The 18,581-nt window shown below is 41.5% G+C and overlaps 1 protein-coding gene across 8 annotated transcripts in view; it reads left to right on the top strand.

Annotated features, from left to right (window-relative positions):
- The window catches only part of SH3D19 (SH3 domain containing 19), a 183,734-nt gene that overhangs the window by 128,348 nt on the left and 36,805 nt on the right, over positions 1-18,581 (top strand). For all 8 annotated transcript variants that reach the window (XM_081242302.1, XM_081242304.1, XM_081242299.1 and 5 more), the window contains one exon: positions 5,929-6,036. In XM_081242302.1, coding sequence (XP_081098428.1) covers positions 5,929-6,036 — 108 coding nt within the window. The remainder of the gene's footprint in view (positions 1-5,928; positions 6,037-18,581) is intronic.

Here is an 18,581-nt window from a genome sequence, read left to right as displayed (position 1 = left end):
AAATATGATTTTTCTAAACAATTATATGATTCAAGGTTACAAACAAAAGCTAATTATTATGAACTAAATATGTCTAAGTTAGACAAATTCAAAAATATATATCTGCATTATTTCCTTTTAAATAGAATCACTGAGGAGTATTAGCCAAAAAAAAAGAATTTTTGTTTTTCTGGTTACTTTATGGAAAATTTTATGGCCATTATTGTCTTAAAAAAGCAGCTAAAGGGACAAGTATTTTCATATTTTTCCTCTTATTTCTTTTTTTTTTTTAATTTTTATTGTTGGCTGCAGTGAGTCTTCACTGCTGCGTGCCGGCTTTCTCTAGTTGCAGTGAGCAGGGGCTACTCTTTGTTGTGGCTCAAGGGCTTAGTTGCTCTGCGACATGTGAGATCTTCCCGGACCAGGGATCGAACCCGTGTCGCCTGCATTGGCACGCGGATTCTTTTTTTTTTTTTTTTTTCTTTTTTTTTTGCGGTATGCGGGCCTCTCACTCTTGTGGCCTCTCCCGTTGCGGAGCACAGGCTCCGGATGCGCAGGCCCAGCGGCCATGGCTCACGGGCCCAGCCGCTCCGCGGCATATGGGATCCTCCCAGACCGGGGCACGAACCCGTATCCCATGCATCAGCAGGCGGACTCTCAACCACTGCGCCACCAGGGAGGCCCGGCACGCGGATTCTTAACCACTGCACCACCAGGGAAGTCCCTCCTCTTATTTCTAAGTGATTTTTGTTTCAGTTTGTTTGGCAGGGGTGTTATTTCAGCTTAATTTTGTAACTTTTTTCACATGATTGAATTTATTTTATTGGATTTTTTTTCAGTCACAAAGTAACATATATTTGCGGTAACAAGTCTAACAATATAAACATTTAGTAAAAGACAAAAATGAATCTCCCTCCAATCCATTCAAATCCCCAGAATAACCAGTGTGAACCATGTTGTATGTAGCTTTCTGTGCCTTTGGACATTCCAAACCACAGCTTACAAACATGTACACATACATGTACTTCTTCCTGTTTGTTTGCAAAAAGTTTTACCTAACTGTACCCATTACTCAGCAGCAAAAATGTTTACCTAACTGTACCCATGACCCAGCAGCTTACTTTATTCATTTAGTGATGAGGTTTAGGGACTTCCCTCCAGGCCAGAAGATCTAAGTCTGACTCCTTGTTCCCTGATACCTGCCTGATATTCCCTGGTATGAGCGCAGCACAGACAAGTCAACGTTTCCCCTATGGATGGACACCACTACAAAAAATGCTGCGGTAAACACTGTTGTAAATATTTTTACTTCTACTAGTGCTTTTATAAAGAAATTTCCAAAAGTGGGACTACGGGCTTAAAGATCATGAACTTTAAACTTATTAACAGTACCAACAATCCAGTTTCCCACCTGGCAGTGCCAGGAGTTCCCAAACGTGAGGTGCCATCCTTGCCTTCTAGGTTGCCCACTTAGCATTGCTGTTGGAGAAAAATGCCCCTCTCGTGAAAAGACGTAAAAAGTAAACATACTGTGTAGCTAGAGAGAGACTCTCACACCATCATCAAGATGAAAAACAGGCCTCTGGCTCCACCTTCTCACTGAAGTGATGCTGTCTGTCCTCTCCGCTCATCGGCACGCCTCTTCTGGATAGCAGCCTGGGACGGGGCGCAGAGAGGCAGAGGCCGAGCTCACTGGCTCAGCGAGCACAGCTCGGGGAAGTCATTAAGCAGACCCACTCCTGCCAAACAGCCACAGTACTGGAACACTCAGACTTCCTTGCTTCACTGTATTGAGAAAGATTATTTTTTCTTTTTTTTGGAGACGTGTATACTAGAATAATTACACATGATCTGAATGCTAGTTATCAAAGAGCAGCTAATGATACTAAAAATAAAGACCAAGAAAGATGGGCTTCCCTGGTGGCTCAGTGGTTGAGAGTCCGCCTGCCGATGCAGGGGACGCGGGTTCATGCCCCGGTCCGGGAAGATCCCACATGCTGTGGAGCGGCTGGGCCTGCGCGTCTGGAGCCTGTGCTCCGCAACAGGAGAGGCCACAACGGTGAGAGGCCCGTGTACCGCACAAAAAAAAAAAAGAAAAGAAAGAGAGAAAATGGGTAGCTAGGACACTTTGAATACTTTGTATTTAAGTTGTATCTTCCTACTTCAGTTTAAATCTAGCAGGTTTAAAAGATGACTGGACCCTTGGGACGGGGTTCCCTGAGGCTAGTCCTTCAAGAACAAGCACAGTTGGGATCCCCTGTGCCCAGCCCTTCAAGGGCATCGAGTGGCCTCTTTCTCCTTCTTTGCCCCGCTTGTTCGTGCTCTCACTCCTGGGATGTGAGAGAGACAGACTGTACATGGTATCCTGGCCCAGAACATCAGGTGAGTTGGGAAACAATTGAAGTGATTCCATGCTCAGGATTTTCTTCTCCCTCCACACTCACCCCCCCAAAATCACCAACTAAAAACCTATCCTAATAACCACCAGATTGTAGGGGCCCAAAGCACCTGTTAAAGCAGAAATACCTCTTGAATGGGAGAGCACAGTGAACAGTTATCAGCCTTAATCCTTTTCTTGAATTTTGGTCCTTTTCCCAGCAGGAAACAGAGCCCTGAGAGGATGGGCTGTTACAGCCAAGGTTGAGGGGATGGGGGACGGTCAAGTCCCTGCAGCAGTGGGGGAAGGAACGTTGCTCCTTGGAGGTCAGTGGGTTCCAACGAGGGCCAAGGAGGCCGAGCAGGGGCAGCGGCAGGGGAGAGAGACGAACAGGAAGGGAAGGTGTGCACACTGGAGAGACACTGTGTTTCCGTGTGTGAATAAAATATATGCCGAGATTGGGGTCTTCAAATTCTTTCATTCTAGCTAGCATTACTCAGAACAGATGACACGTTCGGGGAGCTCAGTTCCAGGTAACGTTTGCAATAATGGGCTTTAATACCAGCCTAGCTCCCCCTTTTTATCCATCAGCACTGCAGTTTCCTAAACCCCAGATGTGTATTTTCCAGCTTGGAAGAACTGTTAGAATGTGCACAGTCCATCCGTTGGAAGGAGGATTGTGGAGACCTCCTCCCCCTGCACTCCTGCTTCACGCTGCAACCTGCTTCCCTCCTGCCCGCAACTGAAGTTCCTTCCCCCTTGCTCTACGTTTCCCTTTTCCAGTAGCATGTCTCACCTTCTAATAGACCACATGAATCACTCAATACATTTATTGTTTATTGTCTCCGTCTCCTGCTGGAGTGGAAGCATCACAAGGGCAGAGTTCTTTGCTCTGTTCGCTGACGTATTCCCAGCCTCTAGAATAGCATTTGACGTGTAGCAGGCACCCGATCAATACTGAATGAGAAAAAGTGAAAGAGTAAGTTACAAAGAAATAGATATAAAATGATCCTGTTTGTGTTTTTCAAAATGCCTGTGTGATAATACTTAGGATACAGGTTTGTGTTTTTCAAAGTACCTACATAATAATACATATGATACAGAAAAAAATCTGTAGACAGATACACATATTTTAGATAATAATTACTACTGCAGGGATGGGATTACAGGAGACTTTCTATCATATATTTCTTTTTTTTTAAAGATCAACTTAGGGCTTCCCTGGTGGTGCAGTGGTTGAGAGTCCGCCTGCCGATGCAGGGGACACGGGTTCGTGCCCCGGTCCGGGAAGACCCACGTGCCGCGGAGCGGCTGGGCCCGTGAGCCATGGCCGCTGAGCCTGTGCGTCCGGAGCCTGTGCTCCGCAGCGGGAGAGGCCGCAGCGGTGGGAGGCCCGCGTACCGCAAAAAAAAAGATCAACTTATTTTTTTTAAATAAGTTTATTTATTTTTGGCTGCATTGGGTCTTCATTGTTGCGTGCAGGCTTTCTCTAGTGGTGAGCGGGAGCTACTCTTCATTGCGGTGTGAGGGCTTCTCATTGCGGTGGCTTCTCTTGTTGCGGAGCACGGGCTCTAGGCGTGCGGGCTTCAGTAGTTGTGGCATGCAGGCTTCAGTAGTTGTGGCTTGTGGGCTCTAGAGTGCAGGCTCAGTAGTTGTGGCTCATGGGCTTAGTTGCTCCACGGCATGTGGGATCTTCCCGGACCAGGGATCAAACCTGTGTCCCCTGCATTGGCAGGTGGATTCTTAACCACTATGCCACCAGGGAAGTCCCTATCATATATTTCTTAATGTTTCCCATTTTTACAATAAATGTTACTTTTGAAATGAAAAATAATGCTATAACAAAATAAGGAATTGATGAATTTCTTTAGACCTAAAAGAAGAAGCTTTGTTTGTTTTCTGGGGATATAGGTTACAGTGGAAGAAAGTGATATTATTACAAGAGCCTTTTTTGAAAGTTTGATATTGTTTTGATGATGTTGAGTTGTATTTTTGAGCATAGACAAGACTCGCCTCACTAATGAGCTAATAGACTGGTTTCCATAGAGGGGTCATCTAATTGTTTTTTTCTAACTAGCTTAATAATTATTATTTTACCTAGCATGCCATCTGGGGGCCTTACTTAGGTGATAGATAATAAGCTTAAAATAGGATTGTACTTAACCATCCTATCTCCCCACCTCGCACCATTACTGGCACATGGTAAGCAGACATGTGAGATCCAGTGACTAGTGAGTGGGCGATGCTCTGGTAGCAGGTCTGAGAGTGGGGCTGCCTGAGAGCTGGGTGGAAGGGAGGGCAAGTATCAAGGAGCTGAAAGGCCATCTTATCCTTAGCTCAGCGCTTCATGTATCCTGAAAAGAGCTGGTCAGCAAAAGACGCTTTATTGAACTGCGGCTCATAACAGGCAGAACATGAATGCTGTTCATCACAAGTGCTGTGAAGTGCATTGTTTATAGGGACTATCTCCCTACAGGCGAGATGCAGAGAACAGGTTCCGAATACAGTACGTATTCATTCTGCCTCTTGTTGAATAAAGGCAAAAGCGGCCTCTTGAGACCCTGTGCACTGTATAGAGTGTGCATTATACAGCATTTGATTTTATTTTTGCTAATCTATTTATTTTTAGGATTTTCATCTTTAAAAATTTTTTTGGTCCTCTTCCCCAAAAATGAAAACATTTCTCCTACTAAGCTAAACTACTAAAGGAACATTTACATTAAAGAAAAAAAAAACTATTTCTTTCAGTAAAAAAGTTTGGTGGGGGATTTCTCTGGCCGTCCAGTGGTTAGGGCTCCACGCTCTCACTGCCGAGGGCCTGGGTTCCATCCCTGGTTGGGTAACCAAGATCCCACAAACCTTGCGGCATGGCCAAAAACAAAAAAAAAGGAAGAAGAAAGTTTGGTGGTTCTGCTTTTATGTAAAATACTGACCCTCAGCACATACTGTCCATTTTAAATGAATGGGTTAAGATGGAGAATGTATATCCTTGGCCCCAAATTACATATTTGAAGGGAGATGTCTTCTTTCCTTTCCAGGATGCAGCGTTTTCCGTCTTCGTGTTAGCAAGGTGTGCACTCTCACTTCACTACTCAATCCGAGAGTGGTGCTGCCAGGCTCCGGCGGGGTGGGATGAGGCCCAGGGCCAGCCCTTCAGGGAGGTTTTCCAGTGCAGGCACAGGGGTGGGGCAAAGAGACCTACCTTCCTGGGGGATCCGGGAAGCTTCACTATAGGGGGGAAATTGGCTGCATGTTTCAGTTGCCCCTCATTTTCAGGCAGACACTTATGGAATGATGACACTCCTGTGAAAGATAGCTTCTACATAATTGAAGATTGTCCTGGATCTCTCTCATCAGAGAGGAAGAAAAGCCACATGAATTATTTACCGAGCGCCAAGTTATTTCCTTTCATGGGCCCTGACTTTGTTTTTGTCTCTGCAGACTGAGATTTTGTTTATCCATGAATAGTTTTCCCTAGGGCATGAAAAATATGACGATTTAATTATGAATGAGGTTTTTTGTTTGAGTCCATGTTAACTAAAACATGCAAAATACACTGTGTTTTTCATTAGATCCCTTTCAGCTCCCCACAAGGATAGAACCAGCAAAGGAACGAGCAGTACAACCAGCACCCACCAGGAAGCCCACTGTGATTCGAATTCCAGCCAAACCGGGGAAATGTAAGCACTTCTCTGCCTCATTTATTTGCTTCTCCAAGAGCCAGTGAGAAATATATGCTCATTTATCAACGTCTGCTTTTGAAATTATGTGTAATCAGCCACTTATTTTTCTGTTGAGAACATTTTCTTTTAACATCTTTATTGGAGTATAATTGCTTTACAATGGTGTGGGAATTTCTGCTTTATAACAAAGTGAATCAGTTATACATATACATCTGTCCCCATATCCCTTCCCTCTTGCGTCTCCCTCCCTCCCACCCTCCCTATCCCATCCCTCTAGTTGGACACAAAGCACTGAGCTGATCTCCCTGTGCTATGCGGCTGCTTCCCACTAGCTATCTACCTTACGTTTGGTAGTGTATATATGTCCATGCCACTCTCTCATGTTGTCCCAGCTTACCCTTCCCCCTCCCCATGTCCTCAAGTCCATTCTCTACATCTGCGTCTTTATTCCTGTCCTGCCCCTAGGTTCTTCAGAACAATTCTTTTTTAGGATTCCATATATATGTATTAGCATACGGTATTTGTTTTTCTCTTTCTGACTTACTTCACTCTCTATGGCAGACTCTAGGTCCATCCACCTCACTACAAATTAACTCAATTTTGTTTCTTTTTATGCCTGAGTCATATTCCATTGTATATATGTGCCAGATCTTCTTGATCCATTCATCTGTCGATGGACACTTAGGTTACTTCCATGACCTGCTTATTGTAAATAGAGCTGCAGTGAACATTGTGGTACATGACTCTTTTTGAATTATGGTTTTCTCAGGGTATATGCCCAGTAGTGGGATTGCTGGGTCGTATGGTAGGTCTATTTTTAGTTTTTTAAGGAACCTCCATACTGTTCTCCATAGTGGCTGTATCAACTTACATTCCCACCAACAGTGCAAGAGGGTTCCCTTTTCTCCACACCCTCTCCAGCATTTATTGTTTGTACATTTTTTGATGATGGCCATTCTGACTGGTGTGAGCTGATACCTCATTGTAGTTTTGATTTGCATTTCTCTAATGATTAGTGATGTTGAGCATCCTTTCATGTCTTTGTTGGGAATCTGTATATCTTCTTTGGAGAAATGTCTATTTAGGTCTTCTGCCCATTTTTGGATTGGGTTGTTTGTCTTTTTGATATTGAGCTGTATGACCTGCTTGTAGATTTTGGAGATTAATCCATTGTCAGTTGCTTCATTTGCAAATATTTTCTCCCATTCTAAGTGTTGTCTTTTCATCTTGTTTATGGTTTCCTTGGCTGTGAAAAAGCTTTTAAGTTTCATTAGGTCTCATTTGTTTACTTTTATTTTTATTTCCATCTCTCTAGGAGGTGGGTCAAAAAGGATTGCGCTTTGATTTATGTCATAGAGTGTTCTGCCTGTGTTTTCCTCTAAGAGTTTTATAGTGTCTGGCCCTACATTTAGGTCTTCAATCCATTTTGAGTTTATTTTTGTGTATGGCATTAGGGAGTGTTCTAATTTCATTCTTTTACATGTAGCTGTCCAGTTTTCCCAGCACCACTTATTGAAGAGGCTGTCTTTTCTCCATGGTATATTCTTGCCTCCTTTATCAAAAGTAAGGTGACCATATGTGTGTGGGTTTATCTCTGGGCTTATTATCCTGTTCCATTGATCTATATTTCTGTTTTTGTGCCAGTACTATACTGTCTTGATTATTGTAGCTTTATAGTATAGTCTGTAGTCAGGGCGCCTGTTTCTTCCAACTCCATTTTTCTTTCTCAAGATTGCTTTGGCTATTCAGGGTCTTTTCTGTTTCCATACAAATTGTGAAATTTTTTATTCTAGTTCTGTGAAAAATGCCATTGGTAGTTTGATAGGGATTGCATTCAATCTGTAGATTGCTTTGGGTAGTATAGTCATTTTCACAATGTTGATTCTTCCAATCCAAGAACATGGTATATATCTCTCCATCTGTTTGTATCATCTTTAATTTCCTTCATCAGTGTCTTATAGTTTTCTTCATACAGGTCTTTTGTGTCCTTAGGTAGGTTTATTCCTAGGTATTTTATTCTTTTTGTTGCAGTGGTAAATGGGAGTGTTTCCTTAATTTCTGTTTCACATTTTTCATCATTAGTGTATAGAGATGCAAGAGATTTCTGTGTATTAATTTTGTATCCTGCTACTTTACCTTATTCGTTGATTAGCTCTAGTAGTTTTCTGGTAGCATCTTTAGGATTCTCTGTGTTTAGTATCATGTCATCTGCAAAGAGTGACAGCTTTACTACTTCTTTTCTGATTTGGATTCCTTTTATTTCTTTTTCTTCTCTGAATGCTGTGGCTAAAACTTCCAAAACTATGTTGAATAACAGTGGTGAGAGTGGGCAACCTAGTCTTGTTCCTGATCTTAGTGGAAATGGTTTCAGTTTTCATCATTGAGAACAGTGTTGGCAGTGGGTATGTCATATCTGGCCTTTATTATGTTGATGTAAGTTTCCTCTATGCCTACTTTCTGGAAGGTTTTTATCATAAATGGGTGTTGAATTTTGTCAAAAGCTTTTTCTGTTTCTATTGAGATAATCATATGGTTTTTCTCCTTCAATTTGTTAATATGGTTTATCACATTGATTGATTTGTGTATATTGAAGAATTCTTGCTTCCTGTGATAAATCCCACTGTAGCATGGTGTATGATCCTTTTAATGTGCTGCTGGATTTGGTTTGCTAGTATTTTGTTAAGGATTTTTGCTGTATGTCCATCAGTGATATTGGTGTGTAGTTTTCTTTTTTTGTGACATCTTTGTCTGGTTTTGTTATCAGGGTGATGGTGGCCTCATAGAATGAGTTTGGGAGTGTTCCTCCCTCTGCTATATTTTGGAAGAGTTTGAGAAGGATTGGTGTTAGCTTTTCTCTAAATGTTTGATAGAATTCGCCGGTGAATTCTTCTGGTCCTGGGCTTTTCTTTATTGGAAAATTTTTAATCACAGTTTCAATTTCAGTGCTTGTGATTGGTCTGTTTATATTTTCTGTTTCTTCCTGGTTCAGTCTCAGAAGGTTGTGCTTCTCTAAGAATTTGTCCATTTCTTCCAGGTTGTTTTATTGGCATATAGTTGCTTGTAGTAGTCTTTCATGATTCTTTGTATTTCTGCAGTGTCAGTTGTTACTTCTCCTTTTTCATTTCTAATTCTATTGATTTGCGTCTTCTCCCTTTTTTTCTTGATGAGTCTGGCTAATGGTTTATCAACTTTGTTTATCTTCTCAAAGAACCAGCTTTTAGTTTTATTGATCTTTGCTATTGTTTCCTTCATTTCTTTTTCATTTATTTCTGATCTGATCTTTATGACTTCTTTCCTTCTGCTAACTTTGGGGGGGTTTTGTTCTTCTTTCTCTAATTGCTTTAGTGTAAGGTTAGGTTGTTTATTTGAGATGTTTCTTGAGGTAGGACTATATTGCTATAGACTTCCTTCTTAGAACTGCTTTTGTTGCATCCCATAGGTTTTGGGTCATCATGTTTTCTTTTTTTTTTTTTTTTTTGGTAGGTAATTAATTTTTTTTTCTTTATTTTTTTTGCATTATACCAAATTAAATCAGTTATACATATACATATGTTCCCATATCCCCTCCCTTTTGCGCCTCCCTCCCACCCTCCCTATCCCACCCCTCCAGGCGGTCACAAAGCACCGAGCTGATCTCCCTGTGCTATGCGGCTGCTTCCCACTAGCTATCTACCTTACGTTTGGTAGTGTATATATGTCCATGCCGCTCTTTCACTTTGTCACAGCTTACCCTTCCCCCTCCCCATATCCTCCAGTCCATTCTCTAGTAGGTCTGTGTCTTTATTCCTGTCTTACCCCTATGTTCTTCATGACATTTTTTTTTCTTAAATTCCATATATATGTGTCAGCATACAGTATTTGTCTTTCTCTTTCTGACTTACTTCACTCTGTATGACAGACTCTAGGTCCATCCACCTCATTACAAATAGCTCAATTTCATTTCTTTTTATGGCTGAGTAATATTCCATTGTATATATGTGCCACATCTTCTTTATCCATTCATCCGATGATGGACACTTAGGTTGTTTCCATCTCCGGGCTATTGTAAATAGGGCTGCTATGAACATTTTGGTACATGTCTCTTTTTGAATTATGGTTTTCTCAGGGTACATGCCCAGTAGTGGGATTGCTGGGTCATATGGTAGTTCTATTTGTAGTTTTTTAAGGAACCTCCATACTGTTCTCCATAGTGGCTGTACCAATTCACATTCCCACCAGCAGTGCAAGAGTGTTCCCTTTTTTCCACACCCTCTCCAGCATTTATTGTTTCTAGATTTTTTGATGATGGCCATTCTGACTGGTGTGAGATGATATCTCATTGTAGTTTTGATTTGCATTTCTCTAATGAGTAAAGATGTTGAGCATCCTTTCATGTGTTTGTTGGCAGTCTGTATATCTTCTGTGGAGAAATGTCTATTTAGGTCTTCTGCCCATTTTTGGATTGGGTTGTTTGTTTTTTTGTTATTGAGCTGCCTGAGCTGCTTATAAATTTTGGAGATTAATCCTTTGTCAGTTGCTTCATTTGCAAATATTTTCTCCCATTCTGAGGGTTGTCTTTTGGTCTTGTTCATGGTTTCCTTTGTTGTGCAAAAGCTTTTAAGTTTCATTAGGTCCCATGTGTTTATTTTTGTCTTTATTTCCATTTCTCTAGGAGGTGGGTCAAAAAGGATCTTGCTGTGATTTATGTCATAGAGTGTTCTGCCTATGTTTTCCTCTAAGAGTTTGATAGTTTCTGGCCTTACATTTAGGTCTTTAATCCATTTTGAGCTTATTTTTGTGTATGGTGTTAGGGAGTGATCTAATCTCATACTTTTACATGTCCCTATCCAGTTTTCCCAGCACCACTTATTGAAGAGGCTGTCCTTTCTCCACTGTACATTCCTGCCTCCTTTATCAAAGATAAGGTGACCATATGTCCGTGGGTTTATCTCTGGGCTTTCTATCCTGTTCCATTGATCTATCTTTCTGTTTTTGTGCCAGTACCATACTGTCTTGATTACTGTAGCTTTGTAGTATAGTCTGAAGTCAGGGAGCCTGATTCCTCCAGCTCCATTTTTCGTTCTCAAGATTGCTTTGGCTATTCGGGGTCTTTTGTGTTTCCATACAAATTGTGAAATTTTTTGCTCTAGTTCTGTGAAAAATGCCAGTGGTAGTTTGATAGGGATTGCATTGAATCTGTAGATTGCTTTGGGTAGTAGAGTCATTTTCACAATGTTGATTCTTCCAATCCAAGAACATGGTATATCTCTCCATCTATTTGTATCATCTTTAATTTCTTTCATCAGTGTCTTATAATTTTCTGCATACAGGTCTTTTGTCTCCTTAGGTAGGTTTATTCCTAGATATTTTATTCTTTTTGTTGCAATGGTAAATGGGAGTGTTTCCTTGATATCACTTTCAGATTTTTCATCATTAGTATATAGGATTGCCAGAGATTTCTGTGCATTAATTTTGTATCCGGCAACATTACCAAATTCATTGATTAGCTCTAGTAGTTTTCTGGTAGCATCTTTAGGATTCTCTATGTATAGTATCATGTCATATGCAAACAGTGACAGCTTTACTTCTTCTTTTCCGATTTGGATTCTTTTTATTTCCTTTTCTTCTCTGATTGCTGTGGCTAAAACTTCCAAAACTATGTTGAATAAGAGTGGTGAGAGTGGGCAACCTTGTCTTGTTCCTGATCTTAGTGGAAATGGTTTCAGTTTTTCACCATTGAGGACGATGCTGGCTGTGGGTTTGTCATATATGGCCTTTATTATGTTGAGGAAAGTTCCCTCTATGCCTACTTTCTGCAGGGTTTTTATCATAAATGGGTGTTGAATTTTGTCGAAAGCTTTCTCTGCATCTATTGAGATGATCATATGGTTTTTCTCCTTCAATTTGTTAATATGGTGTATCACGTTGATTGATTTGCGTATATTGAAGAATCCTTGCATTCCTGGAATAAACCCCACTTGATCATGGTGTATGATCCTTTTAATGTGCTCTTGGATTCTGTTTGCTAGTATTTTGTTGAGGATTTTTGCATCTATGTTCATCAGTGATATTGGCCTGTAGTTTTCTTTCTTTGTGACATCCTTGTCTGGTTTTGGTATCAAGGTGATGGTGGTCTCGTAGAATGAGTTTGGGAGTGTTCCCCCCTCTGCTATATTTTGGAAGAGTTTGAGAAGGATAGGTGTTAGCTCTTCTCTAAATGCTTGATAGAATTCACCTGTGAAGCCATCTGGTCCTGGGCTTTTGTTTGTTGGAAGATTTTTTATCACAGTTTCAATTTCAGTGCTTGTGATTGGTCTGTTCATATTTTCTATTTCTTCCTGATTCAGTCTTGGCAGGTTGTGCATTTCTAAGAATTTGTCCATTTCTTCCAGGTTGTCCATTTTATTGGCATAGAGTTGCTTGTAGTAATCTCTCATGATCTTTTGTATTTCTGCAGTGTCAGTTGTTACTTCTCCTTTTTCATTTCTAATTCTATTGATTTGAGTCTTCTCCCTTTTTTTCTTGATGAGTCTGGCTAATGGTTTATCAATTTTGTTTATCTTCTCAAAGAACCAGCTTTTAGTTTTATTGATCTTTGCTATCGTTTCCTTCATTTCTTTTTCATTTATTTCTGATCTGATTTTTATGATTTCTTTCCTTCTGCTAACTTTGGGATGTTTTTGTTCTTCTTTCTCTAATTGCTTTAGGTGCAAGGTTAGGTTGTTTATTCGAGATGTTTCCTGTTTCTTAAGGTGGGATTGTATTGCTATAAACTTCCCTCTTAGAACTGCTTTTGCTGCATCTCATAGGTTTTGGGTTGTCGTGTCTCCATTGTCACTTGTTTCTAGGTATTTTTTAATTTCCTCTTTGATTTCTTCAGTGATCACTTCGTTATTAAGTAGTGTATTGTTTAGCCTCCATGTGTTTGTATTTTTTACAGCTCTTTTCCTGTAATTGATATCTCGTCTCATAGCATTGTGGTCAGAAAAGATACTTGATACAATTTCAATTTTCTTAAATTTACCAAGGCTTGATTTGTGACCCAAGATATGATCTATCCTGGAGAATGTTCCATGAGCACTTGAGAAAAATGTGTATTCTGTTGTTTTGGGATGGAATGTCCTATAAATATCAATTAAGTCCATCTTGTTTAATGTATCATTTAAAGCTTGTGTTTCCTTATTTATTTTCATTTTGGATGATCTGTCCATTGGTGAAAGTGGGGTGTTAAAGTCCCCTACTATGACTGTGTTACTGTCGATTTCCCCTTTTATGGCTGTTAGTATTTGCCTTACGTATTGAGGTGCTCCTATGTTGGGTGCATAAATATTTACAATTGTTATATCTTCTTCTTGGATCGATCCCTTGATCATTATGTAGTGTCCTTCTTTGTCTCTTCTAGTAGTCTTTATTTTAAAGTCTATTTTTTCTGATATGAGAATTGCTACTCCAGCTTTCTTTTGGTTTCCATTTGCATGGAATATCTTTTTCCATCCCCTTACTTTCAGTCTGTATGTGTCTCTAGGTCTGAAGTGGGTCTCTTGTAGACAGCATATATATGGGTCTTGTTTTTGTATCCATTCAGCCAATCTGTGTCTTTTGGTGGGAGCATTTAGTCCATTTACATTTAAGGTAATTATCGATATGTATGTTCGTATTCCCATTTTCTTAATTGTTTTGGGTTCGTTATTGTAGGTCTTTTCCTTCTGTTGTGTTTCTTGCCTAGAGAAGTTCCTTTAGCATTTGTTGTAAAGCTGGTTTGGTGGTGCTGAACTCTCTCAGCTTTTGCTTGTCTGTAAACGTTTTAATTTCTCCATCAAATCTGAATGAGATCCTTGCTGGGTAGAGTAATCTTGGTTGCAGGTTTTTCTCCTTCATCACTTTAATTATGTCCTGCCACTCCCTTCTGGCTTGTAGAGTTTCTGCTGAGAGATCAGCTGTTATCCTGATGGGGATTCCCTTGTGTGTTATTTGTTGTTTTTGCCTTGCTGCTTTTAATATGATTTCTTTGTGTTTAATTTTTGAGAGTTTGATTAATATGTGTCTTGGCGTATTTCTCCTTGGATTTATTCTGTATGGGACTCTCTGTGCCTCCTGGACTTGATTAACTATTTCCTTTCCCATATTAGGGAAGTTTTCAACTATAATCTCTTCAAATATTTTCTCAGTCCCTTTCTTTTTCTCTTCTTCTTCTGGAACCCCTATAATTCGAATGTTGGTGCGTTTAATGTTGTCCCAGAGGTCTCTGAGACTGTCCTCTGTTCTTTTCATTCTTTTTTCTTTATTTTGCTCTGCAGCAGTTATTTCCACTATTTTATCTTCCACCTCACTTATCCGTTCTTCTGCCTCAGTTATTCTGCTATTGATCCCATCTAGAGTATTTTTCATTTCATTTATTGTGTTTTTAATCGATGCTTGATTCATCTTTAGTTCTTCTAGGTCCTTGTTAACTGTTTCTTGCATTTTGTCTATTCTATTTCCAAGATTTTGGATCTGGGAAATAGAATCTTGGATCATCTTTACCATAATTATTCTGAATTCTTTTTCAGGTAGGCTGCCTATTACCTCTTCATTTGTTAGGTCTGGTGGGTTTTTATCTTGCTCCTTCTCCTGCTGTGTGTTTTTCTGTCTTCTCATTTTGCTTATGTTACTGTGTTTGGGGTCTCCTTTTTGCAGGCTGCAGGTTCGTAGTTCCCGTTGTTTTTGGTGTCTGTCCCCAGTGGCTAAGGTTGGTTTAGTGGGTTGTGTAGGCTTCCTGGTGGAGGGGACTAGTGCCTGTATTCTGGTGGATGAGGCTGGATCTTGTCTTTCTGGTGGGCAGGTCCACGTCTGGTGGTGTGTTTTGGGGTGTCTGCGGACTTTTTATGATTTTAGGCCACCTCTCTGCTAGTGGGTGGGGTTGTGTTCCTGTCTTGCTAGTTGTTTGGCATAGGGTGTCCAGCACTGTAGCTTGCTGGTCGTTGAGTGAAGCTGGGTGCTGGTGTTGAGATGGAGATCTCTGGAAGATTTTTGCCGTTTGATATTATGTGGAGCTGGGAGGTCTCTTGTGGACCAGTGTCCTGAAGTTGGCTCTCCCACCTCAGAGGCACAGCACTGACTCCGGGCTCCTCAATTTGGGATGATTTGTTGTCTATTCATGTATTCCACAGATGCAGGGTACATCAAGTTGATTGTGGAGCTTTAATCCGCTGCTTCTGAGGCTGCTGGGAGAGGTTTTCCTTTCTCTTCTTTGTTCTCACAGCTCCCGGGTCTCAGCTTTGGATTTGGCCCCGCCTCTGCGTGTAGGTCGCCGGAGGGCGTCTGTTCTTCGCTCAGACAGGACAGGGTTAAAGGAGCAGCCTCTTCGGGGACTCTGGCTCACTCAGGCCGGGCGGGAGGGAGGGGCACGGAGTGCGGGGCGAGCCTGCAGCGGCAGAGGTCGGCATGACGTTGCACCAGCCCGAGGCGCGCCGTGCGTTCTCCCAGGGAAGCCGCCCCTGGATCCCGGGATCCCGGCAGTGGCGGGCTGCACAGGCTCCCGGAATGGCGGTGTGGGCAGTGACCTGCGCTCGCACACAGGCTTCTTGGCGGCGGCAGCAGCAGCCCCAGCGTCCCACACCCGTCACTGGGCTGCACGCTTTCAGTCGCGAGTCGCGCCCGTCTGTGGAGCCCCTTTAAGCAGCGCTCTTAATCCCCTCTCCTCGCGCACCAGCAAACCAAGAGGGAAGAAAAACTCTTTTGCCTCTTCGGCAGCTCCAGAGTTTTCCCGGACTCCCTGCCGGCTAGCTGTGGCACATTAGACCCCTTCAGGCTGAGTTCTCGCCGCCAGCCCCAGTCCTCTCCCTGCGCTCTGACCGAAGCCCGAGCCTCAGCTTCCAGCGCCGCCCGCCACGGCGGGCGAGCAGACAAGCCTCTCGGGCTGGTGAGTGCCGCTCGGCACCGATCCTCTGTGCGGGGATCTCTCCGCTTTGCCCTACCCAGGTATGTGGGGAGTTTCTTGCCTTTTGGGAGGTCTGGGGTCTTCTGCCAGCGTTCAGTAGGTGTTCTGTAGGAGTTGTTCCACGTGTAGCTGTATTTCTGGTGTATCCGTGGGGAGGAAGGTGATCTCCGCGTCTTACTCTTCCGCCATCTTACCCGGAAGTCCATCATGTTTTCATTGTCATTTGTTTCTAGGTATTTTTTGATTTCCTCTTTGATTTCTTCAGTGATCTCTTGGTTATTTAGTAGTGTATTGTTTAGCCTCCATGTGTTTGTATTTTTTACATATTTTTTCCTGTAATTGATATTTAGTCTCATAGCATTGTGGTCAGAAAAAGATACTTGATACAATTTCAATTTTCTTACATTTACCAGTCCTTGATTTGTGACCTAAGATGTGGTCTATCCTGGAGAATGTTCCATGAGCAGAAAGAAGCATATTCTGTTGTTTTTGTATGGAATGTCCTATAAATATCAATTAAGTCCATCTTGTTTAATATATCATTTAAAGCTTGTGTTTCCTTATTTATTTTCATTTTGGGTGATCTCTCCATTGGTGAAAGTGAGGTGTTAAAGTTCCCTACTATGATTGTGTTACTGTCGATTTCCCGTTTTATGGCTGTTAGCATTTGCCTTATGTATTGAGGTGCTCCTATGTTGGGTGCATAAATATTTACAATTATTATATCTTCTTCTTGGATTGATCCCTTGATCATTATGTAGTGTCCTTCTTTGTCTCTTGTAATAGTCTTTATTTAAACATCTATTTTGCCTGGTATGAGAATTGCTACTCCAGCTTTCTTTTGATTTCCATTTGCATAGAATATCTTTTTCCATCCCCTCACTTTCCGTCTGTATGTGGGTCTGAAGTGGGTCTCTTGTAGACAGCATATATAAGGGTCTTGTTTTTGTATCCATTCAGCCAGTCTGTGTCTTTTGGTTGGAGCATGTAATCCAATTACATTTAAGGTAATTATCAATATGTATGTTCCTATTACCATTTTCTTAATTGTTTTGGGTTTGTTTTTGTAGGTCTTTTCCTTCTCTCGTGTTTCCTGCCTAGAGAAGTTCCTTTAGCATTTGTTGTAAAGCTGGTTTGGTGGTGCTGAATTCTCTTAACTTTTGCTTGTCTGTAAAGGTTTTAATTTCTCCGTTGAATCTGAATGAGATCCTTGCTGGGTAGAATAATCTTGGTTCCAGGTTTTTCCCTTTCATCACTTTAAATGTATCCTGCCACACCCTTCTGGCTTGCAGAGTTTCTGCTGAGAAATCTGCTGAGCAATCAGCCAAATCCTTATGGGGGTTCTCTTGTATGTTACTTGTTGCTTTTCCCTTGCTGCTTTTAATACTTTTTCTTTGTATTTAATTTTTGATAGTTTGATTAATATGTGTCTTAGTGTGTTTCTCCTTGGATTTATCCTGTATGTGACTCTCTGTGCTTCCTGGACTTGATTAACTATTTCCTGTCCCATATTAGGGAAGTTTTCAACTATGATTTCTTCAAATATTTTCTCAGTCCCTTTCTTTTTCTCTTCTTCTTCTGGGACCTTTATCATTCGAATATTGGTGTGTTTAATGTTGTCCCAGAGGTCCTTGGGACTATCCTCAATTCTTTTCATTCTTTTTTCTTTATTCTGTTCTGCAGTAGTTATTTCCACTCTTTTATCTTCCAGGTCACTTATCCATTCTTCAGCCTCAGTTATTCTGCTATTGATTCCTTCTAGAGAATTTTTGATTTCATTTATTGTGTTGTTCATCGTTGCTTGTTTCATCTTTAGTTTTTCTAGATCCTTGTTAAACGTTTCTTGTATTTTCTCCATTCTATTTCCAAGATTTTGGATCATCTTTGCTATCATTACTCTGAATTCTTTTTCAGGTAGACTGCCTAGTTCCTCTTATTTGTTTGGTCTCTGGGCTTTTCCTTTGCTCCTTCATCTGCTGTGTGTTTCTGTGTCTTCTCATTTTGCTTAACTTGCTGCGTTTCGGGTCTGCTTTTTGCAGGCTGCAGGTTCGTAGTTCCCGCTGTTTTTGGTGTCTGCCCCCAGTGGCTAAGGTTGTTTCAGTGGTGTTTGAAGGCTTCTTGGTGGAGGGGACTAGTACCTGTGTTCTGGTTGATGAAGCTGGATCTTGTCTTTCTGGTGGGCAGGACCACGTCCTGTGGTGTGGTTGGGGGTGTCTGTGACCTTATTATGATTTTAGGCAGCCTCTCTGCTAATGGGTGGGGTTGTGTTCCTCTTTTGCTAGTTGTTTGGCTTGGGGTGTCCAGCACTGTAGCTTGCTGGTTGTTGAGTGGAGCTGGGTCTTAGTGTAGAGATGGAGATCTCTGGGAGAGCTTTTGCCATTTGATATTACGTGTAGCCGGGAGGTCTCTGGTGGACCAACGTCCTGAACTCAGCTCTCCCACCTCAGAGGCTCAGGCTTGACACCTGGCCAGAGCACCAAGACCTTGTCAGCCGCTTGGCTCAGAAGAAAAGGGAGAAAACGAAAGAGAGAAAGGGAGGAAGGGAGGATGGGAGGAAGAAAGAATAAAATGAAGTTATTAAAAACTAAAAGAATTATTAAAATAAAAAGGTAATAAAAAAATAAAAAGAAGAGAGCAAGCAAAG

This window comes from Mesoplodon bidens (genome assembly GCF_964165515.1).
Source record: "Mesoplodon bidens genome assembly, chromosome: 1".
NCBI classification, from domain to species: domain Eukaryota; kingdom Metazoa; phylum Chordata; class Mammalia; order Artiodactyla; family Ziphiidae; genus Mesoplodon; species Mesoplodon bidens.
The sequence above is the reverse complement of the archived record's forward strand: the minus strand, read 5'-3'. Positions and strand labels throughout refer to the sequence as shown.